This window comes from Mauremys mutica, chromosome 12 (assembly GCF_020497125.1).
Source record: "Mauremys mutica isolate MM-2020 ecotype Southern chromosome 12, ASM2049712v1, whole genome shotgun sequence".
In the NCBI taxonomy this organism is placed as follows: domain Eukaryota; kingdom Metazoa; phylum Chordata; order Testudines; family Geoemydidae; genus Mauremys; species Mauremys mutica.
Window position 1 is genome coordinate 82,515,650 of NC_059083.1, and position 24,048 is coordinate 82,539,697.

General features: G+C 46.0%; 2 protein-coding genes across 3 annotated transcripts in view; both read right to left on the reverse strand.

The window, feature by feature from the left end:
- Window positions 1-11,954, reverse strand: part of PCYT2 (phosphate cytidylyltransferase 2, ethanolamine) — a 21,169-nt gene extending 9,215 nt beyond the window's left edge. The window contains exons 1-5 of the mRNA XM_044982692.1: window positions 11,734-11,954; window positions 5,594-5,682; window positions 3,597-3,758; window positions 1,029-1,095; window positions 412-496 (exon numbers count right to left, since the gene is read on the reverse strand). Coding sequence (XP_044838627.1) covers window positions 412-496; window positions 1,029-1,095; window positions 3,597-3,758; window positions 5,594-5,682; window positions 11,734-11,828 — 498 coding nt within the window. The 5' untranslated portion in view covers window positions 11,829-11,954. The remainder of the gene's footprint in view (window positions 1-411; window positions 497-1,028; window positions 1,096-3,596; window positions 3,759-5,593; window positions 5,683-11,733) is intronic.
- On the reverse strand, window positions 3,712-21,136 carry SIRT7 (sirtuin 7). Of its 2 annotated transcripts, XM_044982691.1 has the most exons (12): window positions 20,926-21,136; window positions 20,631-20,768; window positions 17,314-17,418; window positions 16,055-16,125; window positions 15,823-15,895; window positions 14,763-14,861; window positions 14,040-14,276; window positions 13,704-13,784; window positions 13,339-13,445; window positions 12,532-12,736; window positions 5,594-5,682; window positions 3,712-3,758 (listed from the first exon to the last, which is right to left on the reverse strand). In XM_044982691.1, the coding sequence occupies exons 1-11, from the start codon at window positions 21,019-21,021 to the stop codon at window positions 5,677-5,679; spliced, it is 1,218 nt and encodes a 405-aa protein (XP_044838626.1). In that variant the 5' UTR covers window positions 21,022-21,136; the 3' UTR covers window positions 3,712-3,758; window positions 5,594-5,676. The 2 variants fall into 2 exon arrangements, with proteins under 2 accessions (XP_044838626.1, XP_044838625.1); XM_044982690.1 differs by lacking the exons at window positions 3,712-3,758; window positions 5,594-5,682 and having other exon boundaries at window positions 12,523-12,736.
- Between the last annotated feature and the right edge of the window lie 2,912 nt (window positions 21,137-24,048).

Below are 24,048 nucleotides of genomic sequence, written 5' to 3' on the forward strand. Positions count from 1 at the left end.
TCTCCAGGGCATCCTGTTCTACATCCAAGAATAGGACGGTGTCTCTGTAGAGATTGTCATTCACTCAGAGAGGTCACTGGAAAGAGGCGTGTGTTCCCCTCAATGCTGCCTCTTGGTGCCAGGGGGACCAAGGCTTGAGTCCCCTGCACAGCAACGCAGAGTGTCAGCCACTATCCTCTCAGGGGGCCCTACTTCACAGAGGTCTGAGCAAAGACAAGCAGAGGATTCAGCCAGCCCTGCCCACATCTGGCTTGCAAAACCCATCAACATTGTGTGCAATAGACCCAGGAGTTCCAGTGTGGAGCTCAGCTCTGCCATTCAGGATGAAGGTGACTGATGAGGAAATGGCTAAGCAAAGGCACTGGGAAATGCCCCAGCCCCAGGGTTACCACCCACAGCTGTCTGACTCACTATGTTGCTGTGGTGAGCCTTGGTCATGAGCAACATGCGACCAACCAGATCAGTAGTGGACACTCCCTGGGTGCGATTACATTCCCTGCAAGAAAACAAGCAATGAATAAGTAGAGGATGTAGAAGCAGTGGTCCCCTCAATCTGCAGGAACATTCATGAAACTTGCCAAACCAGGGGCTGAGGCTGGGAGAGGCCCTTTCCCCCACATAGGCAAATGTTCTTTTCCATGTGACATGCTATCTGAGTCTCTGCACCTTTCCTGCTCCCTTTGCTCACCACTCAGTGTGTGCAGCTCCTGGGAAGACTCACCTTGTTCAACTCCCCAGCACTGCTGTCTGCAGTCCGTGACTTCAGTGCCACATGCCTTACAGCTCACTGGGGACAGGAACAGCCCCATGCTATCTATAGGATGGGAGGCCAGCCAGCTGTTGCCTGCAATGCCTCCTGGAGGCCACACAAGTAAGGGCAACTAAAGCAGCAGGGACACACCACAGCTAATAAAGACAAGGTGAAGATGCAACTGGAAGATACCAGCATCTCAGCTGAGCTCCACCCCCTCTGATTTAAACAGGAATTCCCAGCAGGTCTGATTAGAACAGGAGTGGCAATGGGTTACCTGTATCTTCCAGCTGCCTTCACCTCTTCATAGGTGTCCTTGCCATCTACAGTTAGTGTTATGTCATCTACAGAGAGACAGAAACATTAGAGCACCATCCCCTTCTATGCCCTGTGCAAACTGAATGAGCTGGTGGGGAAGTGGGGAACTAAATGGCTGAGTGTGACCAGCACACAAGTCAGAACAGGAGCAAAAGCTTCATACTTCTGCTCTAAATCATGGTGTACACACAGCCAGCCTCTTCCATGCCATGGAACAGTTGGGAATTTGCCACTCTTTCCTGACCTGGGAGGAAAGCAGATTAATAGATTCTAAAAATCATTTAGTCTGACCTTCTGTATAACACAGTCCATGGAATTTCATCCAGTTACCCCATACTGAGACCAATAACTTATGTCTAACTAAAGCATCTCTTCCAGAAAGGGATCCAGTCTTGATCTGAAGTCATCAACAGATCGCAAATCCACATCCCTGGGTAGTTTGTTCCAATGGTTAAATCACCCTCACTGTCAAAAATGTGTGCCTTCTCTCTAATTTTAATTTGTCTGGGTTCAGCTGCCAGCCACTGGTTCTTGTTCTGCCTGTTTCTGTTAGATTAAAAAGTTCTTTGGTACCTAGTATTTTCTCCCCATTAAGTTACTGACACACTGAGATCAAGTCACCTCTTGATCTTCTTTTTGATAAGCTGAACAGATTGAGCTCCGTAAGTCTCTGCCTGTAAGGAGTCTTCACTGCAGAGTTAACTCAGGCATTGCTTCCTAAACTCTCCCATGCGCCTAGAAGCACAGACAAGTCACACATAGGCTAATCTAACCTAGGTGCCAGTCACCTAAAATTACCCTCTGCAGCAAAAATATTCCTTAAGGCATTGTTACAGTCTTCAAATCCTCTCTGTGGCTTTTTGCTGCACCCTCTCCATTTTTTCAATGTGCACAGCAAGTCGCTATGCAGTATTCCAGTAGCAGTCTCCCCAATACCATATACAGAGGTAAATTCCTGGGGAGGTTCCTCTCAATAAGAACATAAGAACGGCCATACCGGGTCAGACCAAAGGTCCATCTAGCCCAGTATCTGTCTACCAACAGTGGCCAATGCCAGGTGCCCCAGAGGGAGTGAACCTAACAGGCAATGATCAAGTGATCTCTCTCCTGCCATCCATCTCCATCCTCTGACAAACAGAGGCTAGGGACACCATTCCTTATCCATCCTGGCTAATAGCCATTTATGGACTTAACCACTATGAATTTATCCAGTTCTCTTTTAAACACTGTTATAGTCCTAGTCTTCACAACCTCCTCAGGTAAGGAGTTCCACAAGTTGACTGTGCGCTGCGTGAAGAAGAACTTCCTTTTATTTGTTTTAAACCTGCTGCCTATTAATTTCATTTGGTGACCCCTAGTTCTTGTATTATGGGAATAAGTAAATAACTTTTCCTTATCCACTTTCTCAACATCACTCATGATTTTATATACCTCTTATCATATCCCCCCCTTAGTCTTCTCTTTTCCAAGCTGAAGAGTCCTAGCCTCTTTAATCTTTCCTCGTATGGGACCCTCTCCAAACCCCTAATCATTTTAGTTGCCCTTTTCTGAACCTTTTCTAGTGCCAGTATATCTTTTTTGAGGTGAGGAGACCACATCTGTACACAGTATTCGAGATGTGGGCGTACCATGGATTTATATAAGGGTAATAAAATATTCTCAGTCTTATTCTCTATCCCCTTTTTAATGATTCCTAACATCCTGTTTGCTTTTTTGACCGCCTCTGCCCACTGCGTGGACATCTTCAGAGAACTATCCACGATGACTCCAAGATCTTTTTCCTGACTCGTTGTAGCTAAATTAGCCCCCATCATATTCTATGTATAGTTGGGGTTATTTTTTCCAATGTGCATTACTTTACATTTATCTACATTAAATTTCATTTGCCATTTTGTTGCCCAATCTCTTAGTTTTGTGAGATCTTTTTGATGTTCTTCATCTCAGCATTCCCATCCCGCTTCTTTCTGAGCCCTCCAGCCAAAAAGGGCACCCCACCCAGAAAGTGCAGGTCCCACAGCACAGGGAAATGAATGGGTTCCAACCCTGGGGTTCTGTAGTTTTTGATCATGGCTCTGGGAGCAGTGATTACAACTCCCTGCAGCAATAGTGCTCTTGCCTATGTCCCAGACAGACCTGTGAGCTGGGAGAGCCTGTGTAGCTGAATGTCTGAAAATCTCCCCTTGCCCTAGTATGAAGCAGTTCCATACCCTCCCCGTATTACATGGTGGAATACAAGGCTGTACTGCAAGGAACAAAGACCCCTAGTGCCAGGGAAAAGCCCTGAATCTCTGGCAGAAACACTGGAGTTGCTGCTGTTCTGTCACATTTCCAGTTAAACTAGTTTATTTCATATTCCCCTTTGACATCACTGTGCCTTGGAGAAGCTATACCATCGAGGGTGGGGAAGGAACTTTTCTGTTCACACAGAGGCAGTGAATGATCTGACAGAGGGGATGAGCACAGCAGAACCCACCTGGCCTTTCCTGCATTTGGCCCCTTAGCTATACAGAGCACCCAGAACACTTACTGCCGTGCACACAGAAGTCACAATTATACTTGTCCAGGGTTTCCAGTGTGGTGACGTAGGGAGCTTGTGCAGCAATCTCATCCACCCACTTGATAGCTTGCACCATTTTGTACCTCTCCTCCTGGGTAAAGACAGGTGGTCCCTTGTGCTTGGCAATCTCCTCTGGATAACAAAGAAAGCAAAGCCAGTTACACACACACACACCCGCTATAGAGGCAATTCCACCAATTCCCCAAGTGTCCCCTCAGGAGCCCCAGTTCCCGGGGCGACCTCATTATGGGGATAGCCCACAAAACCATAGCTTGGTGTATGGGAGCCCAGCCCAGAAAGGAATAGAGGGCAGGAGTGAGGTCTAACTGACTCCATAACAGGCCTGAACATATTTTACCTTAGACCCATTTTGTAGGTGTGTAACAAGAGCCTATCCCAAAATCCAATCTGAGGGAGGGGTGGTCCATGCCTCAAATGCTACCTGCTCTTACCCTGAAGTTCTCAGCAGCTAGAAAGTGAGTGGGTCTGGCTCCCTGGCAGCCCATAGAAGGGAATTCCCTTTGTACCCATTAGTTTCACTCGGAGATGTGGCTTGGGCACCAAGTCAGTGCACATGGATTTCTCTAGAGTCTAGGGATGGCAGACACCCTGCAGACAGTTACCAAGGCATTGGGGGAATCCAAATGCCAGTAACAGAGGGTCAGGAATGATCCTCATTCCCAGACAAGGCCTGGTCTATGGTGGAAAACGAGTGCCACTGTAATGAAATCAATTTAAAAATCTATCTGAACACACGAGTGCAAATCCCAAATAGACACATGTACACCAGTTAGATAAGTTATTTTAAGCACAGTCTGAGTACAGTAAATTGGTTTAAGGGTATCTCTGCTGGGGGTTTGCACCTGTGTGACTAGTAGACTTAATTGTTTAAGGGGGGCAGTATGACCAATGGTTAGACCCAGCATTGGGACTCAGGAGACTTAGGCTCTATCCCTGCTCGGTCACTGGCCTCATGGTGACCTTGGGCAAGTCCCTTCCCCTTCCCGTGCCTCAGTTTTCCTATCTGTAAAGTGGGGGTAAGGATACTGCCCTCCTTTGTAAAGTGCTTTGAGATCTAAAGAAAAAAAGCACTACATAAGAGATAGGTATTATTATAAGCTACACTGGTGCAAGTTTTCTAATATAGGCCAGACCGTAGAAACAGTCCCATATGCTCTGGACTCTGAAGTCTTTCATAGAATCATAGCAATATAAGGCTGGAAGGGACTTCAAGAAGTCAACGAGTGCAGACCCCTGCATGTAGGCAGGACCAAGTAAACCTAGCCCATCCCTGACAAATGTCTGTCCAACCTGTTCTTAAAAACCTACAATGATGGCGATTCCACAATCTCCCTTGGGAGCCTATTCCAGAGCTTAACTATCCTTATAGTTAGAACGTTTCTCCTAATATTAGCCTAAATCTCCCTTGCTGCAGATTAAGTCCATTACTTCTTGCTCTACCTTCACTGGACACAGAGAACACAGTTGATTACAGTTCTCTTTAGGACAGACGTTAACATATTTGAAGACTTATCAGGCCCCCCTTCAATCATCTTTTCTCAAGACTAAACATACTGAGGGTTTTTTTGTTAAGCTTTCCTCATAGGTTAGGAGAGCACTGCTGTTGCCCTCCTCTGGACTCTCTCCAATTTGTCCACATCTTTCCTATAGCGTGGCATTCAGAACTGGACACAGTACTCCAGCTGAGGCCTCTCCTGTGCTGAGTAGAGTGTGACAATTATCTCCCATGTTTATATACATTATCTACCAGTAAGCAAAAGGGTAACTAAGATGATAGCAATCCCACTCGGATACTAGCCAGAGATACCCCTCCTTTGATGGCTCTGTTGCTGCTAGAGGAGCTGTAACTGGCAATTTGTTGTGCCTCAGGCTCACCATCCTCAGTGCTGATTTTGTTGGCTGACACTAGCAGCAGCAGGAGATGAAGGACTGAGAAAGCCTCTTACCATCCGTGTGGACTCCCACAATGAGATAGTCTCCCATGGCCCGAGCCTGGCGCAGCTGATTCGAGTGGCCATAATGCACCATATCATAGCTAGAAAGACAAAGGGTCAGTGTTAGGCCTAGTGTACAATTAAGAGAGCTCAGCTGCATAACTATGTGATTTGATCATCCTCCTGCAGTGCAGTCAAAGACCCTCTTCCACTCACTCCTTCCCCACAAAAAAGATTCAAAAGGTTAAAGTCTCCAAGCAGCTGAATCTCTGGTAGTCACTTTTATGCAGCTAACCTAGACCAGAAAGCTGTATTATCACTCTGCAATAAATTGGCTGGAGGAACAGGGCTATTAAGGGAGCCCACAGTGTGTCATCCACACAAAGGGCAAATCAGTGCCAATGTTACCAGAGGCTACGTTCCATCAGCCAGCTCTGCTCCTCACATGATTGAAGAAGCCTGTTATCCTGGTGACAACTCGGAGGAGATCCAGAAGTAATTTCCTCTCCCTCACACTCTCTGTGGCAAAAGAAGGTATTTCTATAAAGAACTTGGGTGCCCAAAGATCCAAGCAAGACAGGGAGAACTTAAACCCTTCCCTGGTTTTATCATGTCTCACAACTAAAAGGAATTTCATAGGAGCTGGCGGTACACTGAAGCCTCAAGGAAGCCCCATTCAGTTCCCAGTACTGGACAAAGACAAAGACCAATGCCCTATAAACACCTAAGAGACAGAAATAGCAGGGACAGTCCTGGAGCATCTTCTCCAAGAACTCACTGTTCCTCAGTGGAATTCACCCTGCAGGGCTGGCTCCAGAGCTCAGGTGTTCATGTGTGCACACACCAGGGTGGATAAAAATGATTTTAAAAATTGGATTTTATTTAAATACAAATTTTAAAAATTAAATACATGTTTATTTTATTATTTTACTTAAGCAAAGTAAGCAGTCATGGGATAAGAGGGAGGGTCCTCTCATGGATCAGCAACTGGTTAAAAGATAGGAAACAAAGGGTAGGAATAAATGGTTATTTTTCAGAATGGAGAGAGAGGTAAATAATGGTGTCCCCAGGTATCTGTACTGGGACCAGTACTGATCAATATATTCATAAACAATCTGGTAAAAGGGGCAAACAGTGGTGGTAAAATTTGCAGATGATGCAAAAACTCAAGATAGTTAAGTCCAAAGCAGATTGAAAAAAGTTACAAAGGGATCTCACAAGACTGAGTGACTGGGTAACAAAGTGGCAGATGAAATTCAATGCTGATAAATGCAAAGTAAGGCACATTGGAAAACATAATCCGAACTATACATATAAAACGATGGGGTCTAAATTAGCTGTTACCACTCAAGAAAGAGATCTTGGAGTCATTGTGGATAGTTCTCTGAAAACATCCACTCAATGTGCAGTGGCAGTCAAAAAAGTGAACAGAATGTTGGGAATCATTAGGAAAACGATAGATAAGAAAATAGAAAATATCATATTGCCTCTATACAAATGCACAGTACTCCCACATCTTGAATACTGCATTCAGATGTGGTTGCCCCATCTCCAGAAAGATATACTGGAATTGGAAAAGGTACAGAAGAGGGCAACAAAATGATTAAGGGTATGGAAGAGCTTCCATATGAGGAGAGATTAATAAGACTGGGTCTTTTCAGCTTGGAAAGAGATGATTGGGGGGGGGTACGATAGAGATCTATAAAAACATGACTGGTGTGGAGAAAGTAAATAAAGAAGGGTTATTTATTCCTTCTCATAACAAGAACTAGAGGTCACCAAATGAAATTAATAGGCAGCAGGTTTAAAAGAAAAAAAAGGAACTATTTCTACACACAACATACAGTCAACCTGTGGAACTCTGTGCCAGAGGATGTTGTGAAGGCCAAGACTATAAGAGTTCAAAAAAGAACTAGGTAAGTTCATGGAGGATAGGTCCATCAATGGCTATTAGCCAGGATGGGCAGGGATGGTGTCCCTAGCCTCTGTTTGCCAGAAGTTGGGAATGGGCAACAGGGGATGAATCACTTGATGATTACCTGTTCTGTTCATTCCCTCTGGGGCACCTGGCATTGGCCACTGTCGGAAGACAGGACACTGGGCTAGATGGACCTTTGGTCTGACCTAGTATGGCTGTTCTTATGTTCTGTTTTTCAAAAGAAACCTTTACAAATAAAATTGAAATTGACTAATGCCTAAACTTATTACATGCAGTATTATTGTAGCTGGGTTGGTCCCAGGTGGATGAGGTCATATCTTTTATTGCACCAACCTCTGTTTGTGAGAAGCTTTCGAGCTTACATAGAGCTCTTCTACTTCTAGGTCTAGTTGTAGGAGGAAAGAAAGGAGGCGGGGAGGCAGTGTGGACAGGGTTTCTTAGGGCTTGTTTACGCTGGCGATTTACAGCGCTGCAACTTTCTCACTCAGGTGGGTGAAAAAACACCCCCCTGAGCGCAGCAAGTTTCAGCTCCAGAGCTGGTAGCTGCGCCCCTCATGGAGGTGGGTTTTTTTTTTTGTTTTTTTAAAAACAGTGCTGGACGAGCGCTCTCCCAGCACTGGTGCCATGACAACACAAGCCTTAGCATTGTCAAGGTAGACTAGCTCTAAGTGGGTTAAAGATTGTTGTAATAAGCCATAAATCCAGAGGGGTGTTAATAGGCCTCTTCACCATGAACAGTCCCTTGAAATACATGTTAACTGTTTATGCTAAACAATCTGTCCCACTTGTATTTAGCTGTGACACTGAGCCCTGATCTACACTGGGCCAGGGGTGGAAGAATCTAAGTTACGCAACTTCAGCTACATGAATAACGTAGATGAAGTCGACATACTTAGATCGGCTTACCGTGGTGTCTTCACCGCGGTGCGTTAACTACTGCCGCTCCCCCGTCGACTCTGCCTGCGCCTCTCGCTGAGCTGGAGTACAGGAGTCGAAGGGAGAGTGCTCGGGGGTCGATTTATCACATCTAGACTAGACACAATAAATCGATCCCCGCTGGATCGATCGCTGCCCGCCAATCCAGTGGGTAGTGAAGACATACCCTCAGTAAGTTTCCCAGACCTGAAGAAGAGCTCTGTGTCACCTCAAAAGCTTGTCTCTCACCAACAGAAGTTGGTCCCATAAAAGATATTACCTCATCCACCTTGTATCTCTAAACTTATAATATTAAAATAATTTCAATTAAATACAAAAAATATTAGGCAGTACATGTTTGCGACCAAGTTTTAAAGAATGTCAAAAAACTTAACTGCTGGAAGTCACTGGCTAAGTATCTGGAACCTCACTTTATTGAAGTGCTAAACCAAACTTCTGACAGCAGTAGCCTCTTCTGCCAGTGCAGAGGGAATATCTGCGTCATTACAATTTCTTCAACTATATTAATTCAATTACTAGTTCAAAGTTAAAAAACTAACTGGAGTTGAAAAAGCAGGAAAGCTATGAATAAAAATTAGGTGAAAGAGGACAAAGACTACTAGTTCTAAAATCTTGAAGGACAAAGGTGATCGGAAACATTCAGTTCAATTCATGAATGATAAATACTTCTAATTACTGAACTAGCTAGTTTTAAATGTAAAAGTTGTTTAGATAAGAAGAAAGTTTATGCATCCAGCACATTTAAGGTGGTTGTATTTTTTTTAAAAGTGATGTTTTTGTGCATTTTTTATTGAGTTTGAGTTTCTATCCAAATACAACTTCACACAAATTGCAAGCAAAGAAGTTAAGCTATATAATTGATCTATGTCAATGATTTTCAACCTGGGGTCCGCAGACTATGTTAAGATTTCCAAAGAGGTCCACTCCTCCATTTGACATTTTTTGAGGGTCCACAAACAAAAAAAGGGTTGAAAACTGCTGATATAAATAATGTATATACACACAATGTATCTTCTGGGTTAGCACAAATCAACATGTTTTAATGGTTATCAACCAATGATAATCAACCTTGTTTAGGAAAATAACTAAGTAGTACAAATGCAAACAATTACAATTGGTGATTTAAATCAAGGTTTTCTGCTTGTTTAAATCATGATTTAAATTGCTTTAATTTAAATCATCCATCCTGCCCAGGAATGCTTTAATGGCCTAGGATCATACCACAACTAGCCTTCAAGACCTTTCATGACTCTTCTCACCTCACACCAAGTCACCCCCCACCCATCCTTCAACCTGCCAATGTCTGCTTCTCCCACACTTGAAGTCCATGCTGCCCCCTCCACCCAGGAGAAACCCTTCCCAAATTCATCTGCAAGACCTCATCTCTCTTCTCTTTCAAATCCCTCCTCCAGGTCCATTGCTTCTATGGTCTCTACAAGTAATTAGCCAAATTAAAGACAAGTTGAAAGGAAGGCACGTTTAGTTAATGAGAATTTATTTATTAATTCATTATTATAACCATGTTTAAAAGCTGTATCCCTCTCCTGTGAAGGTGAATTGCCATTTTAGATAAATGACCTCTTTAAAGTAGAGACCATGTCTTACATTCCTGAGTAGGGCCGTTGGTTGCTACCGCTTATCGAAACAACTAGTAAAATCAACTACTAAAAGTCTGGCCAAAAAGCTAAACAAAGTTCTCCAGACCAGCACAAAGCTTCATCAACAGCTCCCTGCAGAAGAGAAGAATTTTGGGATGGTATTCCATTTCTATGGTCAGACCCAACTGTTTGGATGCATGGGAAGACACGTGCTTATGAGCACATCTTGGCGGATGACTCCTGAAACTCTACAGCACAGGATAAATGGGGATATAGAGAGGCAATTCTCAAGTGAAGGCTCCAGAACACAGTAACCCACAAACCCAGGAATGCTGCACAGAGGACTGATCAAACTCCACAACTAAGGAAGGTAAGAGAAAAGATAAGACTGGCATGCAGAACCCAGGTCATTCTAGCCAGCTCACACATTCATGTCACTGCTTACAGGAATGCATTTGTGCTGCATCCAACAACTGCCTATGCTCAACCTGCCCATTTGAAAATAAGGGCCATTAAACACACACACACACCTGAAATTCAAGGAGTAATTCAGGTGAACATGCCAAACCTTTGCACGATGGCCTTGACAAGAAGATGGATGTTGACAGAAGAGTTTAAGTTCCAAAGTCCTTCTGAATGACGCAGGACAGGGAGTGCAACAGACTAAACACCCAGTTATATTACTCGGGATAACTTGTTTTATGTTCTCTCTTTCTTTATATACACATATAGAAAGGACAAACTCTCCTGCTTTGGGGTATAAATCATCTGATAGGGGAAGTTCCTTCCTAACTTATGGACAGATTATTCCAGAATTGTCTGCTAGATGGATTTCTGCACCTCCTTTTCGAGCACCTAGTAGAGCTACTTGTCAGAGACAGGATTCTGAAAAAGACTAGTCTTGGTCTCACCTGATATCACCCCAAAGGGGCACCTCTGCTTGACAAGCCAGCAAAAACAGTCCAACCAAGAGTTCAGATGACTGCAAGTCTGCACCTACCCACCTGATGCCATCTCTTCCTCTGAGACCATGTATTACAGAGACAATAGCCACCCCCCAACCAGTTGCATCTTTTGTCCAGGACATTCAAAAAGCAACAAAGAGTCCTGTGGCACCTTATAGACTAACAGACGTATTTGGAGCATAAGCTTTCGTGGGTGAATACCCACTTCGTCAGATGCATGTGTATTCACCCACAAAAGCTTACGCTCCAAATACGTCTGTGAGTCTCTCAGGTGCCACAGGACTGTGTGTTGCTTTTTACAGATCCAGACTAACACGGCTCCCCCTCTGATACAGGACATTCAAGTCACGGCACATCCCTGGGTCCCTGGTCACACCAGAAATTGGATTCCCACGGACACCACTGGCCAGCTTGCGCAGAAGGAAGTTTCAGCTCCCTGAGGGAAGCACCGGCCAACCTGCCGCCTTGAGACAGGGCTGATTCCCTTCTCCCCAGGGCAGGGTACCAAACCTTGCCACAGCGCGGGTCGCTTCTCCCCAGCCTGTCTCACAGGCACCCCCGGCCCCAAGGGCTCGTGTAGCCGGGCCCTCAGGAGCTCCAGGCCGCTGGGCAGCCCCGCTGAGGAGGAGGCGGCGGCGGCGGGGCCAGGGCCAGGGCCAGGCAGAGGGAGCCCGGGCCGCGGCGCCGTCTCCCAGGTAACGGGGCCTCGCTCACCATCCATCGCACCACACGCGGACGGGCCTGTGTGCGGCGGTGGCGCTGCCCCTCGCGGGGCTGGAGGAAGCCTCGGCCGCTCCGTTCCTCAGCATCTCGGACGAGTCCTGGACCCGACGCCCGGAGCCGCCACGGGCCGGAGCCGCCTCAGTCACCTGACCGGGGGCGGGGATAGGCCGGCCCAGGGCGCCGCCATCATGGCGAGATCACGTGACCACACTCCCAGCCTGTCCCGCCCGCCCCTCCCTCCCCGGGGCGGGGCCAGCCCTGGCAGAGGGGCTTTAATGCCAAGGCCGCGGCCACAGGCCCCCCAGCAGGCATCCCTCCCCCCATGCCGCGCAGGGCTACCTGAGACCCGCACCCAGCCCAGGGCAGGACACAATCGGGCTCCTGCAGCCAGCCCCGGGGTCACCCCCACCAGCCAGTCTCAGACCCGCAGGAGAGTCCAGGCTCTCTTTACTTAGCAAAAAAAACCCCACAAGGCAGAGAAACAGCAGGTGCACCAGCCTGCCAGTGCTGCTAGAGAGCAGAGTGTAAGTGCTGAGGTTAAGGGAAAGGTTTCAGACTGCAAGCCCCGTTGCCCAATAGCCAGCTGTCCTCTGAGCTTTGTCATCGCATAGTAAAGAGTTGCATGAAAATATGGCTCCTGCAGTTTTTTCCAGTTGCCCCCACCTCAGACCAGCAGAGTCTGTGTGTGGAGTCCATGGCAAACCCAGCTGAGTCTAGGACAGTAGGGAAAAGCCATCCTGAATGGCAGCAGCTGATGTATTTCCATAAAAATTTACAAAGTCAATTTACTTTTTTCCTCTTGCAGCCTTTTGCACAACCCCTGCCAAACCAGCCACCCGAGAGAGAGAGGCTGAGCTGAGAAGCTGGCTCTTGCTGCTGCTCTTGCATCTGTGCCTCCTCCAGGCTCCATGGTGGTGCCACGGGTCTCCGACTGTGACTGCCTTCTTCATCAGGGCTAAGGGGAATAGCCAGAGAGAAGATAGGATCCTTTGTTCTACCAAAACAAGACAGATGTGTAAGAAAGGCTCCTCAGCCTGCTGCTAGGGAATTCAGCACTACCACACAGAGGAATGAACCCATTGCTGAAAATTACACTCCTCCATCCTGGATGTAGCCAGTGAGCAGCTACTATTCACTCAGTCCAGAGAAGCGGCTATGTGACTAAAATCAACTCTTGTGCCCTCCCCTGGAAGGCAGGCTTTTGGACTGCTCTGCCATTGCAAACATCTCACTGCCCCACCTCTGCCAGTAGTTGTTGACAGTGCCTTCTGGGTCCATATCTACCCAGATGAAAATCACTATTAAACTACAAATATTAAAATATATTGAACAGGCAGAGGAATGTTCTGTAGTAAACAGGCACAGGAGGGTGCAGTCTCAGCACAGGCCTGGGAATGTGGAACTTCCCCATTATAATCCCCGTGTCACCAAATCACTTCCCTTCCCTGTGCCTTAGTTTCCCCATCTGTAAAATGAGGATGGCAGAAGTGACTTGCTTTGTAGGAGGGAAGTGAAGGGGGAGGTGAGTTCTCTATAAAATAGATTAATATTATTGTCGGTAAACATGAGGCAGCCACCAGGACTGAGGCTCCTCACCTGTCATAGCATGTGATCTCCAGACCAAGTTCTTCCATCAATAATCTCATAACATCATCACATTTCCCATGTAGTTTCAGGGCAGCAAGATCATCCTTTGGAGTCCACTGTGGGAGGCCAAGGAAGTGAAGATAAAAATCCAGACAGGTTGAATGAGCAACCCTTGTATGATCCCTGCACAGCACCCTATCCAGACCTAACAGCCTTGTATTGTGGCAGGGGACCCACGTCCCAGTCTGTCCCCTGCTCAAATTCACACTAGCTCCCAGACTCTTTGTGGGTATGAATTCCAGCTTCCCCTGTACAGCAGGATGTAGGCGCAGAATCATTTCACATGAGGCTTTTCCCATTTTTTAACATCTCACCTGCAGGTTCACAATGTAGAGTTTTGGACGGCGACTGGGGGGTTTGCTCATGCACCAAAGATGTGGATACTTTTTCAAAACCTGGCATAAAATAGAGACTGTCAGTATAGCTAAAGGCAGATGTGAATGCTGGAATATATCGGTGAGAGCAGGTGGAATTTATTACCAGGAAGGGGATGAGGGAGGAGTCAGAAGAGAGACTACCCGGCACCAGGATTTATCACATGTGGTGGGCGAGGCCTGACACCAGGATGTTTGGGAGGAGACTGCTCCGCGCCAGGGTGCATCACCAAAGGAGAATGCTGCTAACAATCTTCACTGAGCGTCTACAGTTACCTTTAAGCTGGAACCCAGACATAGAATCACATCTGCTTTGCTCGCAGCCTCTGTTGCTGCTTCCCAGTTCAGAGGTTCCCTCAAGGTCCCTTTCTCCCCGAAATGGACGATTGTGTCTCTCAGCTGTGCCCCACACTTATGGCACATCCTGCCTGTATGATGTCTGTGGAGGGCTGTGCGCTCCGTCACATCAAACACTCGCACATATTCTCTATTGGGTGTGCAGGAAGTACAGACCTTGTGCAAGAAGGAAGCAAGGAAATGCAGTTATGTAACAGGGAGGTTTGCCATGGGCCTTGTATCAGTTAGCCTTGGTTTGAGGCAGAGCCCCTTTAACAATAGGTGTTTTGCCCTGGTAGGGAATTCAGACCCAGTTGGTTAGGGGGTCAGGTGACTGCCTGATGAGCACCTGATTCCTATAAGGCTGAATGAGCTTGCTTTTTAGGTGGGAGCTACAGAAAGTAGGGTAGTTCCCGTTGCAGGGGTATGCCTAGGCAGACTGTCTATAGGAGGACTGAGGAAGAGCTGCTGGATTTATGCTAAACTGTTTCATTTGGGGGTTTTCTAAAGACTGTCAGTGCAACCAATAAATGGTGCCCTGAAGCAAGGGCCTGAACAGACCCCGGGTGCGGAGTTTAATCCTTCATGGACTGGGAAGACAGGCCAGCAACCTACAACCCATATGAGCCCACAGAATAGCAAGCCTGTGCCCTGGCTACTCACCTCTATGTACATGTTTCCATGAAGCTCAGATATTGCTGCTTGGGGTAACCCACTCCGTAGGTGGAGCCCATCACAGTTCTGAGACACCACATGCTGTACCTTGGAAGGAAGGAAGCAGAGCTGACATGGCAGGGAACTCTGGATGCAAACAGACTGATCTCAGTACAACCCCAGAATTTGAGCACAGTTGGCAGAGACCAAGCAGGGTGGGAAAGAAATGACTGAAGACACAGAAACTAGCACACATTTATGACAGAAGTTAAATGGCTCCCACTGCTAAATAAAGCTCTGCTAGGAGTTATCACTATCACCCACCCACAGTAACAGGTTTATAAAAAAGTGTGGGAGGAGGGGGGAGCTATGGAAAAGGTGCTGCTGCAAAGGGTGGGAGTTACATCCAGGGGTGCAAGTGGGCTGGTACAGCGTACCAGTAAGAAGCTGGTACCAGCTCGTATGCAGAGACATTAAAGCGCTGCCAGAGGGTTCTTTGCCACGGCAGCACGTTAATATTGCTGCCCCCTCTCCCCCAAGTCAGCAGCAGTGATGTGGGGTGGGGGAGAGAGGGGCAACGACCTTAAAGCGCATAAAATTGTCCCACTCTGGGCTGATGGGGTGTGGGGCAAAAGGGCCAACTGCCCTAGTGCCAGCAATTTAAAAGGGCCCAGGGCTCCAGGCCGCTGCCACTACCAGGGCAGCGGCTGAAGCCCTGGGCGCTTTTAAATCACCACCGGAGCCCCGGGCAGCGTGGGCCATGCAGTGAGAATGGGCTGGCTGGAGGAGGCTGACCCCCTCCAGCCCCGCCCCTTCTGGGGGCCCACTCCGGGCCCCCATACCAGTAAGAATTTTATATTACTTTCACCCTGGTTACACCAATAAGACACTAGGTTATTACAGGAGCACAAACTCTGCTGTTTCCATGTGGACATCTGGCCTCCTTCCGTAAGCAACAGTAACTATGTTCAGTAACCCAAGGAACACCCCCAGCAACTAGTCTCTATTGATTTTCCAGTCTCTCCCTTCAGATCCAGGTACCAGAGCACTAGTGATCTTAGGACCTTACCAGGTTGTGCTTATGTAAGCAGGCAATGCTCATATGGGTGAGTGTGGGCTCCGCTTCACTCAGATCTGTAGCCCTTGCAAACGGAAAGGAAAGGAACAGAAGAGGATCCGTTAATCCCACATTCAGATTTCACTTTCTGCTGTGCAGCCCAGAAAGATACTCTTGGGAGGTTTGCAAAGACTGTCACCCCATTAGAGCAGAAGGAAAAAACTTAGGAATGTCATCTGCTTACCTGATACTCCTCCCTTTCTGCAGTAATGTCCAAACTCCATTAGGACCCCTGTAGTCAGGGATTGAAGCTGCCTGCATTACAGGAGAAAAAAAAAGGAAAATTAGACCTGCTGAGAATGCTCCCCACACCACCAGTCCAGCCTTGTTAGTTTATCTGACTCTCACTTCCTACATTCCCCACAAATTCATCAGCCCTCTCTCATACAGGTCTGTCTCACTTGTTTGAACTCACTCTGACAATTCATCCAGAATCATCATCCTTCACAGGGCAATATTCTGTCCATCTGCCCCATTCGTTCAGTTTCTGCATTTTTATATTACATCCCTAGTATTCTCCTCCCTCACATAATTGATATAATTTCTGCTACTTTTTCCCCACTCAGTATTTCCTATTTCCCCACAAAGAACTCAATTCCTAAATCTTTCTATAGTTCCTCCAGATATGGTGGCATCTTTGCTGGCCTATGCTGGCCATTCTCCAGCACCAATGTCTATAGCACAGTAGCACCCTGACACCTCAGTCTGAACCATGCCCCCATTCTGATAGGGGCTGTAGAAAAAGAGAAGAAAATATGGTTCCTGCTTCAAAAACTTCACAATCAAAAGTGATAAGTGACATACACAGGCGGAGAGTGCCTGACTTCAATGCCCACTTCTCCCAGAAGGGACCATAAAGGCAGACCATTTTTATACAAATTTATAACTTAAAATTTATGAAGTGCCTGCTAGACCTATCTTCCCTTCAACCTAGCCATCAACTGGCCAATTTCTTATTGGCTATAGGACAGAAGTCGGTCTTGAAGAGAAATCTGAAGGAGTGGCCTTACTGATCAGATCAAAAAGAGCAAAGAGTCTTGTGGCACCTTATAGACTAACAGACGTTTTGGAGCATGAGCTTTTGTGGGTGAATACGATCAAGGAGGACATTCTTTGTACAGTGATCTTGGCTGCTGCCTAGCACTTCACACTATCCCAGAAGGGCTCTGACAAATAGCTTTGTACGCGTCAGAGCCTCAGCCTCTCCTGACCAACAACTGCCTTCCTGAGACACAAACATGAAGGTGTCCTGCCCATAGTCCAGACGCTAACCGTGGGCCAATCTCAGTCAGGATCCTAGGACTCCTAATACTTTGCTTACACACCTTCCTGGCCTCATGCAATCCACTCACTAGCCAAGAAAGCTCTCTCTAGAATTTAGGGCATAGAAACACTGCTGAAGGAGCTCCAGCAGCCTTAAACACTCATCCCATTCAACCCTACCGTGCTGATCCCAGCTCCTGTATAGATGACCAGGTGTTTCGCACTTCGGACAGCTGCAGCCAGCTCAATAACCTTTCTCTTTAATTCCTCTGGTTCATCACAAACCTAAAGAGAAGACAAGGAAGTTAGAGCAATTTCTCTAAGGCGCAGTGTGTCACTCTATGCAAATTGCTGGTTAACTCCCTTCTAGTCTCTTCTCTTTTTACTGAATCCTTACTGGCTTCAATTAAAAAAATTAGAAAAAAAAATTGTTTGAAAAGGATATCATTTTCTCATGTGCATACCTTGATCCTAGATATCAATGCCTACTGTCACAAGACGACAAAGTCAAGGTAAAATTTAATTTAAGCAAAACGTGAATGAAAATGGAAATGTTTCAGTCAGAAATAGAAAATAATTTTGTAATAGAATATCAGACACATCTGAAATTGAAAGACTGGATGATGAACTGCAACTTCTTCTTAAAGCTCATGAAATCTCCAAAAATAAAGAGATATCTGGGTGAAGAAAAGCTCAAAAAAAGGATTGGGACAATTCTTGATTCATTTGCAGATGAGCCACATCTCATTAAGAAATAAATCATATTAAACTACTGGAAACATCATAAGAATGTCATGCCCAAGATGAATCAATTTACAGTTCCAGAAATACAAGTGAGTGGTGAAAGAACATTTTCAGGCCTCAAAAGTATCTTTTCACCGCACAGGTCCAATACAACACAGAAAATCTTAAAAGATGTTATTTTAGTTTGCTCAAACATGTTGTTCATAAAAAATATTTCTATTTGACAGCACAAGAACACTAGGAAAACTCATGTAAAAGTTAATCAAAACAGTTTCAGGTCTTTTTTTTTAATTTAAATCAGATTGAAATTTGATTTGAACTAGTTTGAATCTGTAACTGAAGTTTTTTGGGATTTTTTGATGCCTTGAACCAGAAAAGAACCCAAACACATTTAATACAACTGAACTCAAACCTGAACCGAACCAAACCAAAATAAATACCAGTTTGACTCCCTGGTTCTCATTCTGCATACCTGGAAGCTGCAGTGTCTCATCCTAGGGAGGGGCGGAGAGAGCTGGCATACAAAGCCAGCCAGGAGCAATTTCTTCTCTGAATAGAAAATAATTGACATGGACTATTAAACCTTGATGGTGGGTTAGAAATCTCCTAGGACACTGACACCTTTACATGTCCTTTCCCAAAAGGACAATTTCTCCACTGAATTTGATCCATTTTCTGACAGTTTCCCCGTCAGACTAATTCTACAGATTACAGAAACTAATTGATATCTAGGATCAAGGTATGCACATGAGACCGGTAAGTCTAACGTCGGTACCGGGCAAATTAGTTGAAACAATAGTAAAGAATAAAATTGTCAGACACATACAAAAACATAAACTCTTGAGCAATAGTCAACATGGTTTCTGTAAAGGGAAATCGTGTTTTACTAATCTATTAGAGTTCTTTGAAGGGGTCAACAAACATGTGGACAAGGGGGATCCGGTGGACATAGTGTACTTAGATTTCCAGAAAGCCTTTGACAAGGTTCCTCACCAAAGGCTCTTATGTAAATTAAGCTGTCATGGGATAAAAGGAAAGGTCCTTTCATGGATTGAGAACTGGTTAAAGGACAGGGAACAAAGGGTAGGAATTAATGGTAAATTCTCCGAATGGAGAGGGGTAACTAGTGGTGTTCCCCAAGGGTCAGTCCTAGGACCAATCCTATTCAATTTATTCATAAATGATCTGGAGAAAGGGGTAAACAGTGAGGTGGCAAAGTTTGCAGATGATACTAAACTACTCAAGATAGTTAAGACCAAAGCAGATTGTGAAGAACTTCAAAAAGATCTCACAAAACTAAGTGATTGGGCAACAAAATGGCAAATGAAATTTAATGTGGATAAATGTAAAGTAATGCACATTGGAAAAAATAACCCCAACTATACATACAACATGATGGGGGCTAATTTAGCTACAACGAGTCAGGAAAAAGATCTTGGAGTTATCGTGGATAGTTCTCTGAAGATGTCCACGCAGTGTGCAGAGGCGGTCAAAAAAGCAAACAGGATCTTAGGAATCATTAAAAAGGGGATAGAAAATAAGACTGAGAATATATTATTGCCCTTATATAAATCCATGGTACGCCCACATCTCGAATACTGTGTACAGATGTGGTCTCCTCACCTCAATAAAGATATTCTAGCACTGGAAAAGGTTCAGAAAAGAGCAACTAAAATGATTAGGGGTTTAGAGAGGGTCCCATATGAGGAAAGATTAAAGAGGCTAGGACTCTTCAGTTTGGAAAAGAGAAGACTAAGGGGGGACATGATAGAGGTATATAAAATCATGAGTGATGTTGAGAAAGTGGATGAGGAAAAGTTATTTACTTATTCCCATAATACAAGAACTAGGGGTCACCAAATGAAATTAATAGGCAGCAGGTTTAAAACAAAAAAAAGGAAGTTCTTCTTCACGCAGCGCACAGTCAACTTGTGGAACTCCTTACCTGAGGAGGTTGTGAAGGCTAGGACTATAACAATGTTTAAAAGGGGACTGGATAAATTCATGGTGGCTAAGTCCATAAATGGCTATTAGCCAGGATGGGTAAGAAGGGTGTCCCTAGCCTCTGTTCGTCAGAGGATGGAGATGGATGGCAGGAGAGAGATCACTTGATCATTGCCTGTTAGGTTCACTCCCTCAGGGGCACCTGGCATTGGCCACTGTCGGTAGACAGATACTGGGCTAGATGGACCTTTGGTCTGACCCAGTACGGCCTTTCTTATCCTCCATTTTTTTTTTTTTACTGCCACTCATCATTATGCTATTGGAGCTCATGCAACAAGAGTTAGGTAAGCAACATGGAAGTCCTTACCAGAGTCTGCCTCTTTTCCCTTTTTTGGTTAGAGGAAGCTCTGTTTGCGGCTGACTTTATTCTTTTAATGGAAAAAATATTTGTTGCAAGTGTCATTCTAGTTATGGTGGAAACTTTTACCAAAGGTTAGACCTGAGACTCACTAGTCTAGTCTGGAATTTCATTCCATACCTGACTCCTCTCAACTGAGAATTTTCCAGCTCTCACATGCTTTGCTCTAGGTAGTGTGATCCTCATGGTCCCAGAGGCGTGCAGGGTCCTGATCCTTAGCAGCTTTGAAGATTAGGACTATGCCTTTGAAGTGGCAGGGCAAGTGGACAGAGATCCAAGGGAGGACGGAGGTCTGATGTGCTCACGTGGCTTAGCGAGTCATTGGATAACAATGATTATAGCGGGGTCCGCAAGAGGGGCATTCAACGTCCCAGCACGAGCGAGCACCCACCTCCTCCTGCCTCCTGCGCAGCCCTTCGCGCTTCTTGCGCCGCCGCTCCAGCTCCCGCACGATATCCTCACACTCGCCCAGGAGCAGGCTCTCCTCAGGGTTCCGCTCCGCCACCGGCTTCTTCAGGAGCCGGGACACCTGGCATCCGGAGAGCAAAGACACGGGTCACCCACCGCGCCCGCCCGCCCGCGGGGGACTAGGCGCAGCTAGGCGGGCGGGACCCGGGGCGGGGTAGGACCGCGCTGCGGCGGATGAGTCCGATGAGGGACCCGGGGCTAAAGGGAGGGGGCGGTACCTGTCTGCGCCGGTCCCGCTGCTCCTCCTGCTGCAGAATCTCGGCTCGTGCTGCCGCTTTCCGCTCCGTCCGGCTCAGGCTCCCACCAGCCGCCATAACGGCCGCAGGACGCCGGCCGCTTCCGGGTACAGAGCCAAGAGCAGACAGAGCTTGTACTTCCGCTTCCGGCTACAGAGTCGCGGGGGGATGTTCACTTCCGGGCCAGAGCGGCTATTTCCGGGTAAAGAGAGTACCTTGGGTTACAGGACAGAGCGGGCGCCTAGCAGCCAGCCGGCAAAGCCCAGGGGGCGGAGCGATGCGCTAATGGCGCCTGCGCTGTGAAGCGCTTGGGCTCGGCGCCGGCCGCGGAGCGAGCGAGGCCCTTCGCCGGGACGCCCCCCCCAGCCCAGCAGTTTGTACCTTCCCCGCGGGCTGGGCAGCCCCTCCCCCACCCCCCGCGCGCTGGGCAGCCCCTCCCCCACCCCCCGCGCGCTGGGCAGCCCTGCCAGGCCCTAGCACCTCACTCAGCCTGTGGCCAGGAGCCCGCGCCTCAGCCTCGAGCCCGTCCAGGCTCCTAGAGGGGTGGGGGGTCGGCGGTGGCTGTTCCAGGAGGTAGGCCCCTGCCCCACGCCGCGGCTCCTGGAGGAGAGAGGCGTAAAGTGACACTTCCCCTCCAGCCCCCTGAGCTAGCAGCAGAAGGCGGAGATGGCACGAGCTAGGGCTCAGCTGCAAAGAGGAGAGGACAGAAGCTGATGAAGTACAGGTAGGAACTGAAGAGAAACCACCACCAGTCCCATTCACTTACATCACAGGAAGGCAGACAACTAAACATTGACAAATGTTAGAAGCACTTGTATAAAAATGCAAGAAACCTAAATACGAAGATGGATGGACTTGAGTGCCTAGTAAATGAGAATACTGATATAATAGGCACCATAGAAACTTAGTGGAATGATAATCAACGGAACACGGAAGAGTCAAATATGGGGAAAAAATCTTAAATGAATGAAATAGTACCGTAAAATCTCTATGAATGGAAGTTCTGTGCTTGAAAAATAAAGGCATAGCAGTAGGAGTACATGACAAGGAGGGTGATGGTGATTGTGAAATGCTGAGAGATTAAAGAGGCCACAAAAACAGAAAACCCAACAATAGTGAGAGATTGCAACTATCCCCATATAAATTGGTACCCGTCCCCCTCAGGATGGGATGCAAAGACAATACAGTAAAAGTTTCTAGACACTATTGACTGCTTCTTGGAGCAGTTTGTCCTGGAACGCACAAGGGGAAGAGATAATTCTTGATTTAGTCCTAAGGAGCGCACAGGATCTACTCTAAGATGTGAGTGTAGCTGAACCACTTGGTAACAGCAACCATAACATAATTAAATGTAACATCATTGTAGGAAGGAAAATACCAAAGAAACCCACCATAGTACCATTTAAGTTCAAAAAGAGGAACTATACAAAAACAAGGCAGCTAGTTATATGGAAATTAAGAGGAACAGTTAAGAGTGAAATGCCTGCAACTGCATGGAATTTTTAAAAAACACCATAATAGAGGCTCAAACAAAATGTATACCCAAAATTAAAAACAACCAAGGACCAAAAAAAAGTCACCATGGCTAAATAGCGTAAAAGAGGCAGGTAGAGTTCAAAAAGACATTTTAAACAGTGGAAGTCAAATCCTGCTGAGGAAAATAGAAAGGAACATAACCTCTGGCAAGTCAAGTGTAAAAATATAAGGGAGGCCAAAAAAGAATTTGAACAGCAACTAGCAAAAGACACAAAAACTGACCAACAACATTTTTTTTTTTAATTATATGGGAAGCAGAAAGCCTGCCAAACAGTCGCTGGGGCCACTAGATGACTGAGGTGCTAAAGAGGCACCCAAGGAAGACAAGGCCATTGCAGAGAAACAAAATGAATTCTTTGCATCAGTCTCCACTGCAGAGGATATGAGGGAGATTCCCACACCTGAGCCATTCTTTATAGGTGACAAATCTGAGGAACTGTCCCAGATTGAGGCGTCAATAATGGAAGTTTGGAACACACTGAACAGTAATAAGTCACCAGGACCAGATGGTATCACCCAAATACGAAATTACAGAACTACTGTGGTATGTAACCTATCGCTTAAATCAGCCTCTGTACCAGATAACTGGAGGATAGCTAAAGTAATGCCAATTTTTAAAAAAGCCTCCAGAGGCAATCCTGGCAATTACAGGCCAGTAAACCTAATCTCAGTACCAGTTAGATTGGCTGAAACTATAGTAAAGAGCGGAATGATCAGACATAGCGGAACACGATACAATTGGGAAGAGTCAATATAGCTTTTGTAAAGGCAAATCATGCCTCACTAATCTATCAGAATTCTTTGAGGGGGTTAAAAAAAAAAACTATGAACAAGGGTGATCCAGTGGATATAGTGTATTTGGACTTTCAGAAACCCTTGACGAGGTCCCTCACCAAAGGCTCTTAAGCAAAGTAGGGAGTCATGGGATAAGAGGGAAGGTCCTCTCAGGGATTACTACCTGGTTAAAAGATAGGAAACAAAGGGTAGAATAAAGAGTCAGTTTTCATAGTGGAGAGAGGTAAACAATGATGTCCCCCCAAAATCTGTACTGGGACCAGTTCTGTTCACCATAATCATAAATATGGAAAAAGGGGTAAACACTGAGGTGGCAAAGTTTGCATACGATACAAAATTCCACAAGATAGCTCAGTCCAAAACTGTTTGTGAAGAGTTAAAGGGATTTCACTACACTGGGTAATTGGGCAACAAAATGGCAGATTAAATTAATTGTTGATAAATGCAAAGTAATGCAAATTGGAAAACAATCCCAATTATACATTCAAAATGGAGTCTAAATTGGAAAGATCTTGGCGTCATAGTGGATAGTTCTCTGAAAACATCTGCTCAATATGCAGTGGTAGTCAAAAAAAAAGCCAACAGAATGTTAGGAACCATAAAGAAAAGGATAGATAAGACAGAAAATACCATAATGCCACTATATAAATACATGGTACACCCACACCTTGAATACTGCATGCAGTTCTGGTCACTCCATCTAAAAAAAAAGATACTTTTTCCAATTCTAATGTATAGAGAAAGGCAAAAAAGTGATTAGGGGTATGGAACGGT

What these genes read in the sequence shown, in the direction of transcription:
- SIRT7 (XM_044982690.1), bottom strand. Translation starts at nt 21,021, where the DNA reads ATGGCGGCTGGTGGGAGCCTGAGCCGGACGGAGCGGAAAGCGGCAGCA. An exon ending in CAGGAGCTGGGATCAGCACG is followed by an intron (nt 16,126 to 17,313) that starts GTAGGGTTGAAT and finishes CCTGTAATGCAG; the next exon opens with GCAGCTTCAATCCCTGACTA. An exon ending in GCTTACATAAGCACAACCTG is followed by an intron (nt 14,862 to 15,822) that starts GTAAGGTCCTAA and finishes CTTCCTTCCAAG; the next exon opens with GTACAGCATGTGGTGTCTCA.